This window comes from Schistocerca americana, chromosome 11 (assembly GCF_021461395.2).
Source record: "Schistocerca americana isolate TAMUIC-IGC-003095 chromosome 11, iqSchAmer2.1, whole genome shotgun sequence".
Classification (NCBI taxonomy): Eukaryota; Metazoa; Arthropoda; class Insecta; order Orthoptera; family Acrididae; genus Schistocerca; species Schistocerca americana.
In genome coordinates, this window is record NC_060129.1 from 163,477,647 (window position 1) to 163,499,284 (window position 21,638).

The 21,638-nt window shown below is 38.7% G+C and overlaps 1 protein-coding gene across 1 annotated transcript in view; it reads right to left on the bottom strand.

Annotated features, from left to right (window-relative positions):
* The window catches only part of LOC124553432, a 101,155-nt gene extending 81,613 nt beyond the window's left edge, over positions 1 to 19,542 (bottom strand). Inside the window, exons 1-4 of the mRNA XM_047127294.1 lie at positions 19,479 to 19,542; positions 17,474 to 17,552; positions 10,630 to 10,692; positions 1,483 to 1,575 (exon numbers count right to left, since the gene is read on the bottom strand). Coding sequence (XP_046983250.1) covers positions 1,483 to 1,575; positions 10,630 to 10,692; positions 17,474 to 17,552; positions 19,479 to 19,483 — 240 coding nt within the window. The 5' untranslated portion in view covers positions 19,484 to 19,542. The remainder of the gene's footprint in view (positions 1 to 1,482; positions 1,576 to 10,629; positions 10,693 to 17,473; positions 17,553 to 19,478) is intronic.
* Between the last annotated feature and the right edge of the window lie 2,096 nt (positions 19,543 to 21,638).

Consider the following 21,638-nt stretch of genomic DNA (forward strand, 5'->3'; position numbering starts at 1 on the left):
AGAAGGAAGCAGTGAGAACCCCAGATTATGATGAAGTAGAAGGAGACAAATGACTCGCTTTCCTTCCGTACACAGTTACGCTCTCAGCCAAAATTGTACTATTTCTGGGCAAATATAATATCAAAACCATTCTCCAACCACCACCAAAGACAGGGAGCTCCTAGGTACTGCCAAAGACCCGCTGATCCTTAACACACCATGAGTATAGAGCATACCATGCAAATGCGTAAAACAATACATTGGGCAAACATAGCACTGTACATCTAAACACTGAAGAATGTATCAGATGTGTGCGACTAGGCCACACAGAAAAATCAGCCAAAGCAAAATACAGCATAAATGAAAAACTCACCTTCAACTTCGAAAACACAAAGGTACAGTGCCGAGCATCTGGCTTCTGGGAAATCATTATCAAAGAATCCATAGAAATAAGGATTTACAACAATCTGGTCAACAGAGATGAGGGATCTCAACTTGGAGCAGCATGGAACTCTGCAATAGCGGCAGTCCATCGGGAGCTTACCCATCAACGTCCTCCGCCAGGGACGTAGACAGGATGCTTACACCGAGAACCAAACAAAGCTGCCAAGGGCGACTTATCACCATCACCATGTGCACGCCACTGGTCCACCGCGGCTACCCAAGGTCTAGTGGAGGGGGGTGACCGCACATATAAATAACCCGCTCTCCACCAATCTCGACACTTCGCCAGGAGATGGGTAGTATGACAATTCCTGAAACGTTGTGAGATATCAACACTACCATAAAGCTTAAGACCTGAGAACCTTCATCAGCATTAAAATTAGTACACTATGGTGATAGTTAATTAAATGAATACGGAATTTCACACACTACCACTGTAACGTGCTAAATTTAATGCTGTTTACAAGAATTCTTGCTATCACAATGTTTTCTCTTTGCAAGCAGTTTGGGATAAGCAGTGTTCCATTACACTGTAAATTTATGTCATGCATACTGGATAAACCCATTGTCTTTACACAGAGCAAACATAATTCCAGTAATGCAGTATGTTTTTCATCAAATACTTCAGTGTAGTGTGACAAATACCATACTTATCTGATAACATACTGCTTACAGTTGATTGCTTTACCTCTTACATCTTTTCTATTATAGAACTCTGACAGAGACAAATAAATTGACAGCTGCTGCAAAGATGTCTTATTAGGTACATTTGTTCCATGAACAAATTTGAGACATTTATTATTTACATGTACAATAAAATTACCATGTGTTACAGTTAATAAACTTATGTTTCCTACAAGTTTCATTCAAATACCATTACACACAACAGAACAATATACCTACAGTCAATTGAAATACTATAAAAATTCTGGAGAAGTGCTAATATCCTTGGTTTTAATGTTTCATCATTTATGATCACTGGAATTTACTGCACCCAATGCATTTCATGATATTCATACAGTACTTCATGCACAATGCATGACCGAAGTGAAAACTTACATCATGCTCAATGCCATCTAAATCCCGTTTCAGTTCTAGGTCTTGCTTTATACGAAGACTAGGCATTACAATCCTTGGTGGATCTTGAAGAAACTGAAGAAAGAAAGAATGGCACATTCAAAGATTCTGTTCTTGTGCTTGTGTTACACATCAAGTGGGGCTAAAAAGCTATTTGTCACATGTATTCACTTACTGGCATTAGGCAACAAGAAAATGTGTCACATTAAATTAGATTTACTTTCATTCCAATTGATTCATACTGAGGAGGTCCTACAGGATGTAGGAAATGTCAGAAAAACATGATGAACATTTGAAATCAAAGTTCTGTTTACTTTGGAGGTAGACACATCAGATATCAACCAAACAGAAATTATTTCATCCATGCCAAGCAGCTACTACTACTACTCTCTCTCTCTCTCTCTCTCTCTCTCTCTCTCTCTCTCTCTCTCTCTCTCCCCCCCCCCCCCCCCCCCCCATATGAATGTGCCAAGGTGAAGGCTCCAATAAGAACATTTTTTGATTTTATGATGATCTCAGCTCCCTATTTTCTGACCTATGTCATTCAGTGGAAGATGATAGGGTACCTCTGCAAAGCCAATGAGGGCACTATGGTCAAGAAGAAACTAAGCAACTAGCAGGTTAGATGCAGAATGCATTTTTTTAGGTCAGAAAACCACCTGTAAAGACAATAAGCAGGTAAATGCAGCTCTAAGTGTGGGTCACCAAATTTTGGTACTGAGGAAAATACATGTCTAATGTCACAAAAACTAATGCAAACCTGAAGTAAAAGTAAAGCTTTCAACTACCTGGAGTTAGTTATTGACACCTTAGTGCTCTGTTAGACATTGTCTTACTGGATGTGGTACACCACTGGCTTCCTCCAACTTTTGAACTCACTGACACAGTAAAAAGTTACATGAGGACCTAGAGCTTCACACTGGAATGGAAACTGTCATTTTCCACATAGACAATTTCCATGTGAAAAAATGACAGATGATGCCTGGGATGGAACCCAGAACACTTGAATTTGTAGTCTCACACCCATTCAATAAGCAATCCTCTTACTCTTAGAAAAGTGTATATGCATTCAAGACAAGATCCAGAGTTTCATTAACTAACAGTGGAATTGTACACAACACTGGAAGGAAAAATTGAAATAATTAGCTACAAAATCAGATATTCCATGCCGAGGACCCACTAGAAAGATGCACCACAGAACACAGGCAGTAATACATTATCATGAAAAATCAGTATTGGACAATGAGATAAATCTGCATTTATCTCATTGCATGTTACTGGAATTTGGAATCTGCATGCAGGTAAGTATCAAATGTGAGGAAAAATTTATTTTGAAGTGTCAAATGTGATGTGGAAAAAGTAACTATTTGAGTTCCAACATCCACCCACCATAGTACATTAATGCTTAAGAAATAGTCTGGTAAATATTGTATTCAAATCAAAATCCTCTATCATACTGCAGTGACATGATATATATACTTGTTAGCTACGTAATTGAAGATGCATGAATTCAAACAGTGAAAAAGATTTGGAGGAAAATTACATCAGAAAAGTACAACATGACATGAGGTTGACCAAATATAGATAACATGAGCCATGCTGTCCATCCATTTCATTGAAGAGATTTAGAGAATCCATGGAAAATGTAGATCTAAATTTTGAGAGGACAATCTGAACTCTCATCTCAAAACCATGTCCTGTGACATTAGCACAGCTGTGAAAACAAAAATTCCTGTGAAAATCTATGAAACATATTTTCCCAAAATTAGCCTGTGTAACTGTTTAGAAAAACCACACAACAGGAAAATATTTATTCTGTTAGTAATAGACATGCCCAAAATAATAAATTCTCTAAATACGGAGACTGGAACATGAGCACTGGACTACTGAAGCATCACAGATTGCTACTGTTAAAAACAAACTCTGGAAGACAGGAACATACTTTTGCCTAACAAACCTGATAAAGTGATCAGACATGACATAACAGCCAATACACCCAGCATGGGGAATGTTGTGGAATACAGTGAGGACCTGCAAATGTTAACAACATTACATAGTTACATGACAGCAGATATCTGAACAGCAAATTCAAATGAAGCTAAATCCCCTGAATCCCCATGGCCAACCAAAAGTTGAACATACGAGAACCACCAAGACAGCTTATATAAGAAGCCTTCCATTAATTTATAAGCAACATCATATCTTGCAAAACATGAAACAAAAAACGAAAACCCCAGAACTTCTGAACAAAAATGTTAGAAAAGGGATCAAAGACATCTCTACAGTTGATAGTTGACAATGATGCAGATGGTAGTAAAACAGAAGACAGTAACAGAAAAGACGTAATTACAATGCTTTGCCTTAGAAAGTTTCTCCACTAAAGAACATAAAAATGCATTTCACATTTCTTACTACAGCACAGATACTAAAATGACATACATAATTGACTAAAGTGGGGACAGGAGGGAGAGGGAAAAACCAAACTTTTTCTACACAATTGACCACTAGACCTGAAGGGGCAGCCATCAGATGAAATAAAACAAGTGGATGTTGCAGGATCACCTCTGGCAATGGAACTTATTTTATGGAACAGTGGTGTTTCATGGGAATAGAAAAATGCATAGGTAATTTCAGGTTGTAAGAAGAGGCACAGCAAACATGTTTGGAGCTAAAGACCTAAACAGCAGATAATTTTGTTCTCCTATATGATTTTGGAAAGAAAACAGTTCCTCTGCATGAATGAAAATGAATCCTACAGTCATTGATCAAGTAAAATTGACTGCTCTATTCACTAACTGTTCTGCTGAAAGCAATCAGCCAATACAATTTTGAATACCGGGTGATTTAAGCTAATCAGAAACATTCACATAGTGATCTAGTGACTGTCTAATATTAGTGATTTGTCTAACAACAGATGTAAAAATTTATTTTGGCGGCACTGATAAGTTAAACCTGGATTTCTTGCATTTTATGGGCTGCCCCCTTAACCATTATGGACACATCCCTGCGACAATAAGAACTTGACTGAAAAGGGTATCTTGCAGATCATCCTCTTCAATTTCCTTCAGATTTATAGTATTTGGAGTTTAGTGCTGGAACATCAATTTCCTAAACCAGCACTAGGCAGCAACCAAACTAAAAAAATTTGACTTTGAAGATCAGAAGACTTCCGAGTGCTGCCTACTACAAAACATTTCCTATTTATTAACACAATTTCTGGTAATTGGAAGAATAGCATAAAAGTGCCTTAATGAAAAAGTTGCTGGTTCAAATCTCCTAGTAGGAACTACTACTTTTTAAAAACTTCCATGTCTACTAACAAACTGCAAATTTAACAAGTACTGAATTGTAATGGTTTGGTAAAAATTACATATTTTTTCATCATTCGACATATTAAAACAAAAATTTTGATACATTCATGCGAGATTTATTTATTTTCAATTTTATGCTCTCCATTTTTATACCAAAATGTAATTTTTTAAAAATACTCGCATTTTTTTGTAACTTAACTAAAAATAACTATTAGAAAAGTATGACTCAGCATGAATTAAAATTACCATATGTTTTACATATGGAATTTAAGTAAAACTGAAAGAAATGGTAGCACTTAGTGAGATCTGAACCACCAATTTTATGATTATTATAATATTATCCTATGCACTCAGCTACAGACAACTATACAATACATTTTTTACACTTGCCAGCACTCACAAATCACCCAAGTGCCAAATGCATTTCTTGTTTCTACTTTTATGGAGAATGGTATCTTACTGCTTTACCAAATAATTGACTGGCCACTGACCTTCAAATCCTGAACCTAAGACAAAAATCTATGAGGACACACAAGTGAAATCCCCTTGGTGGAGGCATGCTTGGTTAGGCTAATTGTTTAAGTAACTGATCCTGAAACTAGGAGTTACAGCCTCAAATCTGAGACCTAGCAACAGTTTTCATCTGTTGGTTTGTATGTCTATCAATGCAGTCTCACAGAATTGTTATTTATCTTCATATAGATAATGAAGTAATTCTACACATATACATGCTAGAACTATTGCTCCTGCTCAAAGACAGCACTTTAAACAATAGTTCACAGTCCCCACCCCAAATGAACCATGGACACTGCTAAGGCAGGGTTGCTTGCATGTCAACAACACTGAAAACAGTGTTAGGTGCAAACACAAATAAGTATTATCTGAGGAGATATCAAACTTAGACATGGATCCTCAAGAGGGGCAAAATACTTTCCGGTAGTTGCAGGAGCAATGGTCTAGATTATCAACTGACCTGGTCTTGCAGCATTAACCAACTTCCTGTGCCAATAATGCAAATGGCTGAAAGCAAAGCGAACTGTAGCTCTCCGTTTTTCTTCTCGAGAGCATACAGCTCTACTGCAAGAAATTATCTTAGGCAAAATATTCAGGAGGTAAAATAGTCCCCCATTCAGATCTCCAGACAGAGTCCACTCAGGAGGATATTATCAGGAAAAGCAGGCCAGGCAGTCTATATGTCTGAGTGTGGAGTATTACTTATCTTAGTAGGATAAGCATATATCACTAGGGGTAAGATAGATATTGCCTACAGGAAAATTAAAGAGATCTTTAGAGAAAAGAGGAGCACTTGGATGAATATCAAGAGCTCAGATGGAAAACCAGTTCTAAGCGAAGAAGAGAAAGCAGAAAGGTGGAAGAATTATATAGAGTGTCTATAGAAGGGTGATATACTGGAGGGCAATATCATGGAAATAGAACAGGACGTAGATGAAGATGAAATGGGAGAAATGACACTGCATGATAAATTTGACAAAGCAGTGAGAGACCCGAGTCGAAACAAGGCCCTGAAAGTATACAACATTCCATTACAACTACTGATAGCCTTCGAAAGGCCAGCCCTGACAGACCTCTACCATGTGGTGAGTATGATGTGGGAGATAGGTGAAATACCCTCAGACTTCAAGAAGAATATAATAACTACAATCACAAATAAAGAAGGTGTTGACAGACATGAAAATAACTGAACTATTAGTTAGGTAAGTCATGGGTGCAAAATACTAACATGAATACATTACAGATGAATGGAAAACTGGTATAAGCTGACCTTGGGAAAATCAGTTTGGATTCCATAGAAATGTTTGAAAACGTGAGGCAATACTGACCCTACAACTTGTCTTACAACACATATTAAGGAAAGGCAAACCTATATTTCTAGCATTTGCAGACTTGAAGAAACCTTTTGACAATTTTAACTTGATTACTCTCTCTCAAATACTGAATGTTGTAGGGATCAAACACAGGGAACAAAAGGCTATTAACAATTTGTACAGTAACCAGATGGCAGTTATAAAGAGTCGAGGGGCATGAGAGGGAAAGAGCAGTTGGGAAGGGTGTGATACAGGGTTGTAGCCTATCCCTGATGGTATTGAATCTGTATACTGAGCAAGCAGTGAGGAAAACAAAAGAAAAATTCAGAGCAGAAATTAAAATCCATGGAGAAGAAATAAGAACTTTGAGGTTTGCCGACGACATTTTAATTATGTCAGAGACAGTAAAGTACCTGGAAGAACAGTTGAACAGAAGGAACTGTGTCTTGAAAGGAGAATATAAGATGAACATCAACAAAACCAAAATGAGGATAATAGAATGTAGTCGAATTAAATCAGTGATGCCGAGGGATTTATATTAGGAAATGAGACACAAAGTAGTATATGAGTTTTCCTATTTGGGGAGCAAAATAACTGATGATAGTCAATGTACACAGGATATAAAATGTAGGGTGGCAATGGCAAGTAAAGCTTTTCTCGAGAAGACAAATTTGTTAACATCGAGTATAGATTTAAGTGTTGGGAAGTCTTTTCTGTAAGTATTTGTTTGGAGTGTAGTCTTGTATGGAAGTGGACAAAATGGATGACAAACAGTTTAAACAAAAAGTGAATAGAAGCAAACATCAAACAATGGAAAATCCAGGATGGAATGTAACAATACCAGAGAAGGAAAGTTGCTACTCATGATACAGCAGTGATGCTGAGTCACGATAGGCACAATAAAAAGATTCACACAATTAAGGCTTTCGACCATTAAGGCCTTTGTCAGCAGTAGACACTCACTCGCACACAGTCTCAGAGAGCTGAGAGCACAGCTTGGCAGTGTGGTCCCAGCTCCCTGCGCGCGCGTGCGCATTTGTGTGTGTGTGTGTGTGTGTGTGTGTGTGTGTGTGTGTGTGTGTGAACAGAAGCTTTTGAAATGTGGTGCTACGGAAGAATGGTGAAGATTAGATAGGTATATCATGTAACTAATGAGGAGGTACTGAATAGAATCAGGGAGATGAGGAATTTGTGGCGCAACTTGACTAGAAGAAAGTATCTGTTGGTAGGACATGTTCTGCGGCATCAATGGATCCCCCATTTAGTATAGGAGGGCTGTGTGGAGGGTAAAAAAGAGAGAGAGCAACAGATGAATACACTATGCAGATTCAGAAAGATGTAGAGTGCAGTACGTACTTTGAGATGAAGAAGCTTGCAGAGGATAGGGTAGTATGGACAGCTGCACGAAACCAGTCTCTGAACTGATGACGGCGAAGACAACAACAACAGCCTAGGAAGGTTGGAGACTTTAAAAAGGAAAAATTGATAGGTTGTATTCAATTGTAGTAAGAGCTGAAGTGCAGTGGCAGAAAGGACAAGACTTCCGGTCAGGTCAGTACAGGATTATCTACAAAAAATCAAACAGGAGTCATGCAGGGAGAGCCTTAGTAATTAGCAAGAAAATAGAAACACGAGTAAGCTATTATCAACAGCAATGTAAATGAATTACCATAGCTGAAATAGGCACGAAGGAAATACAACAGTGGTAGAAATTTGTATGGCAACCAGACCAGCAGAAGAATGGAATGGGAAAAAGTTTGATGAGTAATTATTCAACAGCTAAGGAAGAAGAAAGCCAATTCTAGAAGGTAATGAAATTCAATAGTAGGAACAAGACGCACAATAGTTAAGAGAACATCCAATGGCATAAATGACTGAAAGACGGATGCTGCCGGGTAGAATTTTGCACACTGCATGAATTAGTCACTGCAAACACTTGTTTCAAGTATCATGAAAGAAGCTTGTGTATGTGGAATAACATGGAGAAATCAAAAGGTTTCAAGCAAATTATGTAATGTCAAAAACGAAGGTTTCAAAACAGGATTGTAAACTACAAAACATTTCCAGTGATAGATGTGGACTCTGGCTAGAGTTGTTTTTATTAACTGCAGAGTAATGTTGTTGAAATGGTAAAAGTAGAATTTAAGTACATGGGATTTGGGTAAGTTGAATGAACCAAAAATCATTGATAGTTTGAAAATGAGCATTAGGCAACAAGTGATAAATAGAGGGTAATTATACACTGGGTGATGAATAGGCAGCTTTGAGATGAAACAGTGAAGGCAGGAGGAAACGTAGGTAAAAAGTAAGGCCCAGTATGAATACCTTAACAACTCATGAGATGCTGAATTTAACTGATGAGAAGAGAAAATACAAACATGTGGCTATTTAAGCAGACAAAAGGGAATACAGACATTACTGGAATGATGTTAACAGAACATGCAATATGGCTAAACAAGAATGGTTGTAAGGCAAAGGGGAACAAACTTGCTCCAGATTGGGGAAAGGAAGTAGTTGTAGACAAGACTGGAGATATTATGATATGGCCAGAATTTGATACAACACTGAAAGAGCAAAGTCTTAACAAGGCAATTGCAGTTGATGACATTCCCTCAGAATTATTGGGATACTTGGGAAAGCCATCCATGACAAAATTATTCCACTTTTGTGCAAGATACGAGATAGCTGACAAAGTTATACATCAACCAGAATGTAATCATTCAAATTCGAAGAAAGGCAGGTGCTAACAGGTGTGAATACTATCGGACCAGACCATCAGATTAATATATCATGCTTGCAAGAATGGAAAAGCTTTTAGAGGGTTAACCCTAAATAAGATCACTTTGGGTACCAGGAACACGTAACACAAGGCAATACTGATACTATGGATTACCTTAGACGAGTTAAAGAAACAAAATTGTGTTTACAGATTTTGCAGATTTACTGAAATGCTTTTGAGAATGTGGAGTTGACTGCACTCTTTGGAATTTGGACAGCAGCAGAATAAATAGACAGGGAGCCCAAGTTTGTTTGCAACTTCCACAGAAACCAGACTCCAGTTGTAAGAGCTGAAAGACATGAAAGGGAAGCATTGCGTAGGAAATGAGACAGGCTTGTAGCCTACATCTGATATGTACTCTGTACAAGGAAGACATGAAGGAAATCTGGAAGGTAAAGGAAACTGTTTGTTTACCAATGACAATGTAATTCTATCAACAAAACCAGCATCTTGAAATTGTCTATGAAGGGATGTGTGGGAGGTAAGCTGGAAGAGTAAAATTGTATAGTATTGCTAGAAGAGATTGTACGACAAACATCAATAAAAGCAATAGAATCTAGCTGAAATAGATCAGTCAATGTCGAGTTTCAACTAGAAAATGACACACTAAAAGTAGCAGACAACTTTTGCTATTTGGGCACCAAAGTAACTGACAATGGCTGAAGTAAGAAAGAAATAAAGTGAAGACTAGGAATATCAAGGAACATGTGCCTAATAAAGAGGACTGTTCAAATCTAATGTAAATTTAAGTGTTAGTAAGTATTTTCAGAAGATATTTGCAGTGCAGCCCTGCATGGAAGTCAAACATAAATGATAGGCAATTCAGACAAGATGAGAATGGAAGCATCTGAAATGTGCTACAGAAGAATGCTGAAGATTTGATGGGTGGACGAAACAAATGAGGGAGGAACATAGGGACCAATTTCACTAACACAAGGGACCTGTTAATAGCACAAATTCAGGGGCATCTAGGGATAGTCAATTTGGTAATGGAGGGATATGTGAGGGTAAAAAGTGTAAAGGGAGACTGGCATGAAGACAAGAAGAAAGTTCGAATGGATGTAGTAGGTGACAGTCATCAGAGATGATGAGGTTTGTAGAGGGTAGACTAACGTGGACAAGTGCATCAAGTCAATCTATATTATATTCACCAAAACTGAGGCATAACATAACACTGCTTAATTTCATACAGTCACACAAATTCTAGACTTACCTGTTGGTTCACTTGCTCATCCAATTCTTCTTTTACTTTCATGGTGGATGTGTGTAACTGAACCTGTGGTGAATAGTAAAAAAATATCTGCAAGGAGTTCTTTTAACAAGACAATTTTAGATATATTACAAAAAAGTATCAAATATTATACGTCTATGACACTTCTAAAGAATAAATGACTCATTCTTTTCAGAGAGTGGCCTTCTCAGTGACAGTAAGGTGCATTTCAATGGTAATGATTGAAAAGTTATATGAATGATCAGTGACAACATATTTGAAAATTTATTACCATCTTGCACTTCATTTTCCTATGCTGCTATTTTCAATCATATTTTCTACTTCCATAATCTTTATTTACTTATCATTAACTATTTTATACGAAATGCGCATCATATAAAAAAACAGTAGTGTAATGAAATCCGTGGGTACAACTAGAATCTTTAATATTAAAATCAACAATACCCATATAGTACAACTAATTGCAACATGAATTTCCTATCAGCCAATCACACAGTTTTATTTTGAAATATTAAAATGATGTGGATGAAGCAGGGAGGGAATAATAAGTAAGATTTTTGAGGCCATTCACTTACTGAGAGTTTCCTGTTCTTGCTAGCCTATGACTTGGGATGTGGATTTTTGCATTACTTACAGTATCTTGTTTGTAAACTGCTTTCTGGGAACACATTCTTTAACACTCTCCCTGATGCCAACAGCAGAGTCATAGAGATATCAAAAACTATTAGTATTCTAAGCCTGGTAAACAAAATACAGACAGCACCATATGTTCCACCTAGCATATCACACGGACCTTTTTTTATGTTACTGATATCAGGGGAATTAACACATATCTGAACCAAACACTCCTCTCAGTTTACACACAAGGTAGAACAATCTTGAGGACTTTTCTTGCAGATTTGGTTGGTGTGTTTTTTCCAGTTCACTTTCCCATTAACATGAAATTTGGCATGTATACTTTCTATACTGACTTGCAGACAAATACAATGAAACAGTATTAAAAAATTGAGGTTCTGGACAAAGCCCTTCTGAAATAGAGAACACATTCACAGGACCACAACAAACACATACATGGCCACTGTCTCCAGGAACTGGGAATGACCATCTGCTTTTGGTATGAGAGGGATAGCAGTGTAAAAGTGGGAGGAGGGGTGGGGGGAAGATAATGTGTTCTCTGTGTAGCATGCAAGGATGTGGCAGAGACAGTATGAGTTGCTAAAGGTAGTTTTGGGAAGCTGTACTGTGGGAGGGGAAGGGGAGGAGAGAAATTGAGAACGGGAAAATAGTAATTGCACTGGGAGGAAAGAGTGTGAGAGTGTGTGTGTGTGGGGGGGGGGGGGGGGGGTGAAGTTAGAGCAGGGAAAAGGGATATGTGTAGAGGACATGGACTAGCATAGGCTGAGTCTAGAGGGGTTACAGGAAATAATATGTTGTGTTAGAAGATAGAATCCAGTTGGAGCCAGCTGTGAAGCAGTCACTGAAGTGAACCACATCATGCTGGGGGTACTTTCAGCAAGTGGGTGGTCCAGCTTTCTTGGCCATACTTTGGCAGTGGTCACTCCTGCAGACAGAGCGATTTAGTTATGCCTATGTAGGATACAGCACAGTGGCTGCAGGCGGGTAGTTGCCAATCATAAGGTTCCTTTGACAAGTAGCGCTGCCTTTGTGTTGGAGATGTCTGACAGGGCTGAAGGAAACATGCATGTCCTGCATGTAGCTCTGTTTCAGGGATATGAGACATGAGGCAAGAGGTTGGAAGCAGGACTGGAGTAGCGATGGGCAAGAATATTTCATCAGTCCAATTGGAGACAAAACACAACTGTGGGAAGGGTGGAGAGATTATTCCTCATTTCAAGGCATGAGAGGTAGAGTAAATCTCGGCAGAAAATGTGATTCAGTACTTCAGTCATGGGTAGTACTGACTTGCAAGGGGAGTGCTACTCTAGGAGTATGTGGGAGATGGGGGTCGACCAAAGCTTCCGACTCCACCCGTCGGCTTTGACCCGTGACTTAAGGCTATTGTGGTGTGTGATATCATGGCAGTGTGGAATTTAGTTTATGAGAGTGGCACATTTGTAGGTGTTTTGATGCGATCGGTGGTGCTCTCTGGTGGTGTGTTCATGTGTTGTTTGTTAGGTGATGTTTTTGGTTTAGTTTGCATGTGTGGCGTGTTTATAGGTGGTGTATTGTTGCGGTTGGTGGTTCTCTCTGGTGGTGTGTTTATGGGTAGCGTGTTACATGGCGTATGATGTTCATTTGCATGGTAGCATTGCACGTGTGTGGTATTGGTAGTGACTGTGCTTTCAGCGGAATATTTATCAGGGAGTTAACAATTTTGGTTTTGTCATGTCAATATTACTTTTTTTTATTGGTGTGTGTGAATTTTGGTAAACTTCTTTTTTATGCCTTTGGTAGGGATGGATATGACTGGCAGGGTCAACAGTTTTCGGTTGTCGGCGATGATGGGGGACAGTGCGTTGTCTCTAATAAAATTTCTTCAACTATTCAGATTTTTGGATGAAGTCTAAGTGTTCAGTGTGTTGTGAAGAAACGCGGCTTACTAAACTTCTGGCATCTCTGATCAGGGACGGCTGTATGTGGAGGCGTCTTAAGGATAAGAGGTGAAGGGAAATGTTCGATTCCAATTCGTGGGATCGGGAGCTGCTGTTGAGCTATGTAGATCAAGCGAAGTGTTCGTTTCCACTGTATATTGTGTTTAGTGGAATTTGAGTAGTTTTGTGCCGTCTTTTTTTGTCGTTTTGTGTGGCTTAGTATGGTGGTGTGTGTCTAAATTTGTTTGTATTTACTTTGTCCCCACCCAAAAACCCCCAATTTCCCACACTTGTCCCGTTAGTTTCCTTAAGTTTTTGTGGAACGTGTGTGTTGGTTTTTAATTGTATTTTCGTGTTAGTGGTCATGTTTATGTAATGACATCATACGCGCCATATTGGAGTTTTAGTGTATGGTCGTTTCCGCCATATTGGTGACGGCATGGGTCAAAGCAGATGGGTGGAATCAGACGCTTCTGTATTTGTGACTGACAAGGCAAGGCATGGGATTCAGTTTCTGGGAGAAGGCTGTAAAGGAAATTTTAGGCTGTGCACGCCTCAGTGTGACCCTTAGTATTTCCTTCAAACCACATTGTTTCCCAATATTCTTAGCTGGTGTAGTCTCCTTAAATTTCCCTTCCCCGTAACACACTGCATCAGAAAAAAGTCTACCTTGCACACCTACAAATTCTTTCATCACCACCACTACCAGAACCACTAGTGGCAGCAACTCCAGTAGTAAAAATACTGCCAGTATTAACTTTTAGTTCATAGTATTATTCACTGACACTGTTACTTCAGACACTCAAATCATTGTAATACTATTTTCCATATTAAAACTTAGTTTCAGAAAAATATGCTGTAAAAAGGGAAACCATGGCCCAATTTAATAGAGGGTCTGATGGACTTAATCATATCAGGTTCAATAAACAAACCAATAAGATCACAAAATGTCAACGAATCTTGATCTGGTGAACGGTTTGTGATTCTGGGTGGTTAGTAAGGAATCCTCGGGGTGGGCTATGAATAAATTTGCAGAACATGGTGACATACAGTTGGCCTTTGATGTACTGCAGATTTGTTTGTAGGCCATCCCTTCAATAGAGAAGTAATTGTCTGTGAGAATGTAGTTGAACATGACGACCAGGAATGGGCTGTAGGTTAGGAGACAGTCAGACACTGGGGAAGGTACTGTTCAGTGACAAAGTCATGTGTGTTGGGGGATGTGATCGTAGAGGGTGATAGCACTTTCCTAAATTGTGCAAAATGGAAACTCTTCCTACAACATATCACTCATCCCCATAACCCCCCATAGCGTCAATGTTCACTAGTCTGTATGCTCCGCCCCACCTATTCCCTACCCTGCTCTCATTCTAGCACTGAGCAGTGCACACACCTAACCCACAACTCCCCCCACCCCCCATAAAGCCTGCCAACACTGCACCTGGAAGCCCTTTTCTGTCACCCTATGTCCTTGACCAATCCCACAGGCAGCACAGCATCACCTCCACCCCTACCCTGCTATCCCTCACTTCCCACCCCACAGCACCTCTTTACACCACCAGTCACGCCAACAGATTTCTGCTTGCATTAGATGTATTCATGCTCTAGTGTTCTGTACTTCATATGAATGACTTTGTCCAAAAGCTTAAATATTTAGCAGTCAATTGATTCTACCTACCTGCAACCAAAGGCCCCCTCAATGTGTTGAGTACAAATGTACCCTTTGTATACCATTATTCTATCCTGACATTTTCTGTGTTTGATTTTACTTTCTCTATTCTTTGGAAAATGTAACTGAGGCACCTGAGTTGTCGGCAACTGAGTTTTGCTTTTCACCGTTGGACCAGTTCAGATACAACCTCACATGAAAAGCTGGAACAGCAACTGCTCAATCACACAGCTTTGAGCTAATGGGAAAACAGATACATTTACAATACAGATGTAACACATGATATGAAAGTACATTGTAGTCGTCACTTCTGTAGCTGTTCCAAAAAGAAGTGATAAGACGACGAACACCAAAGGCATGTGTGCTAAATCTACGATGACCTACCTTTACCAACTGCTTACATTTTGAGATCAATGCTAGACCTACAGTACCACTAGAATAATTAACATCCTGAATATGAGCAAGACACTACACACACCATAGAAAGAAAGGTAAGTGAGACATTGAAAGTACAAAGGTTTTCTTCCTTCGGGTGGGGGGGGGGGGGGGGTGGGGGGGTGAGGAAGGTCCTACTTGACCCAGACTTTGGCAGTTGACACTAACAAAAACCTGTAAAGGCTACTTTCATAACGTGACATTGTCTAGCATGGGTATACATTTGTGTTTTCACTGCTTCTAGATAAACTTTCACGATGAATGATTCAGAGCAAAGACATCTTTACAGGGTCACAAGTGTTTTGATCTAGCTACAAAAACACAAATTAATTACAGCACTTTGATGAAGAAAGAAATGAACAATATATTTTCAAAACAAGTTCAATGAGGAGAGAATTATCCGTAGAATGTTGATGGCCACACACTGGCAACTTCAAATCCTGCTGTTCTCAGAAATACTGAATCAAGAAGTGGGCTCTAACAGTAGCTTTAGCATGTTTAAATTTGCCAGAAGCTGACAGTGACATTCTGCTATAATTACTTATTTTAAGAGCACCAAATCCGTAGGCATATGTTTGTTACAGAAGTGTCATATTTGAGCCCACACAGTTTAACTCTGTGATTATACTAACATTTAAGTAATTTATGAGTTACCAAATATTTAGAGTGGTAATGTGAAAATCTACTGGTTAAAGAGCATTGCAAACATTCCATAGTTAAAACTGTAACACTCCCTGGGTCGACAGAAGCGTCCGATCCCACGCGTCGGCTTTGACCCGTGACGTAAGGGTGTTGTGTGCGACGTCATGACAGCGCGGAGTTTGGTTTAAGTGTGGCTGTTTCCAGTTCTGTTTTATTTTATTTACTTTTCTGATCTGTTCGTTCTATCTCTTGAGATTTTTTTTAAATTTAAAAACACTTAATACTTATTTTAATTATCTGTTTCCTCCAATTTCTGTTTTACTTTATTATATTTATCTTTCTGATCTGTTCGTTCTATTTCGTGAGATTTTTTAAAAAAAAAGACAAAAAACACTAATCAGCTACTGAAGCATCTTTATCTTCTATGGGTTGCAGGGATTACGACCCCTGGGGAGGTGGGGGGGTATTCATGCATGGCTGTCTTCACTTACACGTTGTAGCTACGCAAGGCGTCTAAATTTGTTTGTATTTAGTTTGCCCCCACCCAAAACACCCCATTTCCCGCGCTTGTCCCGTTAGTGTCATTAGGCTTCTCGTGGAAAGTGTGTGTGTTTTTGTTTCCGCCATATTTGTGACATAATGGGTCAAAGCAGACGGGCGGGATCGGACGCTTCCGTATTTCCCACTCCTTTACTCTTAGTATCAGCATTACCACCATTTCCTTTTTAGGGTTGTAAATTACACTACCAACTGCTCATTCATTTAATAGTATTTAAGCTCCTCAAAGGATTTCAACAACAGCTATTTGTCACCTACCACTTCCCTATATTTAATAGATTCTAAATACCTAACCCCGAATCAAAAACTGATCAAGAACAGTAATATTGCTAACAAGAACATTGAGTGCATAAAACCAATTAGATGAGCAATAGCAAAAATAATATATACTATGGTCAACCTAAAAACTGACCACAAATAGAGCATCTGATCAATTCATCCAGCAAGCCGTACAACTGATCTACAGTAGCAGCTGAATCACCTGCACTCTAGCACGTAAAGTCCTACTCATATATTACTTTATCATATCCATTAATAATACCACTTTCTAAGAAAGGAACAAATCTAGACATTAACAACACACCAAACTAAATCTCAAAGTAGAAAATTAATTAGTAACAAGTGATTGCAAACACCACAGTAGTTCAAGAACATGTGACAATTTCCTAGTAGACAACAAACCTGTAATCATTAACTACTGGCATGCCAACATCACACTAACAATAAGCTACAGAAATTTTAAAACAAATTAAATATTGGAGAGCAGCATTATATACTACAAGATACCAATCCATTGCAAATATGTTGCACAGCCAAGAGTCACAACTTCATTTGGTCAAGAATCAAAACCAACAGCCAGTACCAAATATTTCATCTGACAAACAACAGGGAAGGTAATCTACTTGTTTACACACCACATTGCACAGAGAAATTAATGAAACAATGGTAAAAAATACAAGAAGCTATTTACCAAGGAGCCTGGTTCAGCATATACTTCATTCTTCTCTTTTTTCAGCCAACTAGTTCCCTTGGAGTCCATGAGTGCTCTCCTAACCCACGGAAAAACAAGAAAGCAAAAGTGATATTGTTTAAATTGTTACTATTCAACATAATGCACAGGCAGCATTTTCTGGCTGCAGCAAACGAGTCAATGCATATTAAAAATTTAAAACTGGCTGAGGAACAAAGAACCTCATAAAAAGAACTGATTTACAACTTGCTGATTATAAGGACTCTGAAGCCTCACTGTCATTAATGGAAAACATAACTCAATTTGACAGAAAACAAAAACCACACACAATGGAAAAAAATGGCTTACAGTTACTTGGTAGCATTTGCTTGTGGTATACATTCCCATTCTGAATATGGTAGCTGACATATCTTGCTTTTTCCACGTAAATTTCTAAGTGTCATGTGAAGCAACTAAGATAAAGTGAATTTACCAGACAAATCTATATACTGTAGACAATTTTACGTATGAAGAATAAAAGATTAAAATGTGTCTCGAGGTATATCTAAGCCTGTCAATGTATCATGCAAATTCCTTAATATATAGAATAATGTAAGAGGTTTATAATTATGTTCTTAGCAATGTATGCAAGGACAGAAAAGAATTATTTCTCAATCATACTGGCTGCACTTTCAATCAATCTATAAACCCATATTTGTTCATGGTATTCAGAAAAGCAGAACATGAAAATCCACCCATACAGACAGAACTTTCTTTTTTCAGTCAGTTTCGTATGTATTTTTAACAACTGTTTCCTTATACAGTCATCTATATTCAACGTTATCAACTCAATATAGAGCAATGCTGCAATCTTTACCCAGTCACTAAAAAACACACACTGCTGCCTGCACGTTGCATGGAAAAATAAATGATTCTTGACTGTCAAGATTTAACACCGATTACATTCCTCTAACAAGACTTAGTGAAATTACTTTATCATAAGCGTACCCATGACAATGTTCTGTGGTTTTGTGATGCTTTTGTCGATGGCAATTACAAATACCCATTACGCCTTACAGAATCAATTACATTTCCCATATCCTTCCATAGACAAACGTGCACATTACTACAAACAGCAGTTAACACTATTTACTAAACTATGGAGCACATAGGCACATTGATAATCCATGGAAAACGCAACACAATGAATTCCCTCTACAGCATTCTCTTTCATACCAACATAACCAATCCCTGATGCTCTGTATTAACGTGTGCTAACGAATCTGATCTATCGGCAGTACAACTGTTTGCGCTACAACCCGGGCGAACTACAGATCAGATTACAGTGAACTCTTACCGTCCCTATTCCTTCCTTCACAAATATTGTTACCGAACTTCGCATGCACAAGTAAATATAACAATATGAATGCAGCGGACTTGGGAACTTCGTGAGGCCCTTTTTTCGTCAATCACCGAGTATTTCACATTGACCTGCACTTTCTCCAACCACCACATAGACACACACTTTGCCGGTAATTACAGACAACATATCAAAATTTCTGGTGGTTCTTTAGCTAAATCACGGGAAACATTTAGCAATTTCATCGGACAGAACGAAAACTGCAAGCATATTACATACCCACACGTCGATCTGGTATTTTTCGTAATTGCCGAACAGAACAGGTACGTAATGTGCACTAATATGTTTGTCTAAACACTAGTCACCTCCTGCTCGCAATGCGGAAACACAAGTTCACTGAAAATAACAAGTGTTTGGTTCTGATACACATAACCTGAAATAATCACTTACGAAATTCTACGGCTATCTCAAACCATAACCAGAGGCGCCAAAGATGATACAAGAATTAAATGTGGAACAAACTTATCGTTCAAATGTGCCCAATAAATGAAATTAAACCGATGTAATAACTGTACGAACAGTTACTATAGCATCATTACAAGGCATTGGCAAACTACTTCATTCGAGGCAGTTAGCTGTAATGATAATTAAGAATTGACTTAGTACCACATTCAATATGCGTCTTTCCGTGATTTCCTGTCTCCACCATCAAATCACTTACATATTACACAGAAAACGCAATATAATACCGTACAACCGCATGACAATGAACTACTAAACTCTACAGCCATCCACTGCTGTGGTCAAAGTCAATAAATGCGGAAGAGAGAACCTACCACAGAGGTCGTTCTAACATTCTTGGAATCAGAGCTGCATATCTGCTAGGAAAAAAATTAAAGTCGTTTGTTGGTTAATTTGGGGGAGGAGACCAAACAGTGAGGTCATCGGTCCCGTTGCCTTCTCTGAAAACTAACTAGAACAGACAGTTAGGAACCTCACTCATGATGAAAATATATTGTTTCTAACGGCAACAAAGAGACCTGACCTCTTTGAGGATGTCCACATCAGTGAACTTGATATGGTTGTGGCAGCAAATGACTAACAAAGTACAAAGAGTAACTGAAACAAGCATATATATATATATATACATATGTGTGTGTGTGTGTGTGTGTGTATTCAGTAAAGCAGATAAAAAAATTAGTAGTGTCGTATCTCAATGAGGAACTGAAAGTTTAAGCACAGGGCAGCAGTATGTAGAGGAATGCTGGCTCAAGTTTAAAAGAATAGTTGAGCATGCACTGAACAGATATGTACCCTGTAGAACAGTTCATAATGGGAGGCAATCTCTACAGTATACAGTTACTGTAAAGAAACAGCTAAAGAAATAGAGTACTGTGTCATAGATGTAAAACAAAGCATAGAGCTGTAGCTAGAGAATTGCTGAATAAAACGCATTTGTCTGTCAAGAGATCAATGTGTGAGGCTTTCAATGACTGCCGCAGCAGAATATTGTCAAATGTTCTGTCAGCTGCCCACGTCCAATATCGATGCTGTGACTCTGACGTGGAGCTATGAAGGAATAAACATAGATAAACCGAGACCAGGCAGACCTCACGTACTGATGGGCAGGAATTGCCGGGCATTGTTGTCAAATGATATTTCACGAACCCCAAAGCAATTCTGGTTGTATGTAAAGGCTGTTAGTGGCACAAAAGTTACTGTCCAGTCCCTAGCGAAGGAAACAGGAACTGAAACTGAGGGTAGTGAAGCAAAATCTAAAATGCTTAACTCTGTTTTCAGATTTTCCATTTCAAAGAAAAACCCAGGAGAAATGTCCCAATTTAGTCCTCATAACACTGAAAAGATGAGGGAACTAAGTACTAGTGTCAGTGGTGCTGATAAACCACTGAAATCGTTATACTTGAGTAAAGCTCGAGGGCCCAATGAAATCCCTGTCAGATTCTACACCGAATTTGCGGTAAGTTAGCCCCCCCTCTAACGAAAATCTGTCACAGATGCCTAAAACAAAACAAGGTGCCCAGCAGTTTGAAGAAAGCACAGGTCGCGTCCATCTATAAGATGGTAGTAGAAGTAATCCACAAAGTTACAGTCCAGCATCATTGACATCCATTTGTTTTAGGATCTTAGAACATACTCTGAGCCCAAACATGATGAGGTATCTCGAACAGAATTACCTCCTCCATGCCAGCCAGCAAGGATTCCAAAAATATCAGTCATGTGAAACCCAACTCATTCTTTTCTCACATGACATACTAAAATCTTTGGATCAAGGCAGTCAGGTAGATGCAGTATTTATTGATTTTCGAAAAGCATCTGACTCAGTTCCACACCTGTGCTTGTTATCAAAAGTACATTCATATGGAGTATTAATTGAACCTTGCGACTGGATTGAGGAATTTTGGTAGGGAGGATGCAGCATGTTATTTTGGATGGAGAGTCGTCGTTACATGTAGTAATAACTTCAGATGTGCCCCAGGGAAGTGTGTTAGGCTCTTGCTGTTCATAGCGTATATTAATGGCCTTGCATACAATATTAACAGTAACTTCAGACTTTTTGCAGATGAAGCAGTCATCCATAATGAAGTACTGTCTGAAAGAAGCTGTGTAAATTTTCATCCAGATCGTGATAAGATTTCAAAGGCATGTAATTACTGACAACTTGCTTTAAATGATCAGAAACATAACACTGTGCACTTCAACACGAAAAAGTGTAGTATCCTATGACTATAATACCAATGAGGCGAGCTATACAAATACCTGGGTATAACCCTTTGTAGGGATATGAGGTGGCTCAGTCGGTGCAAA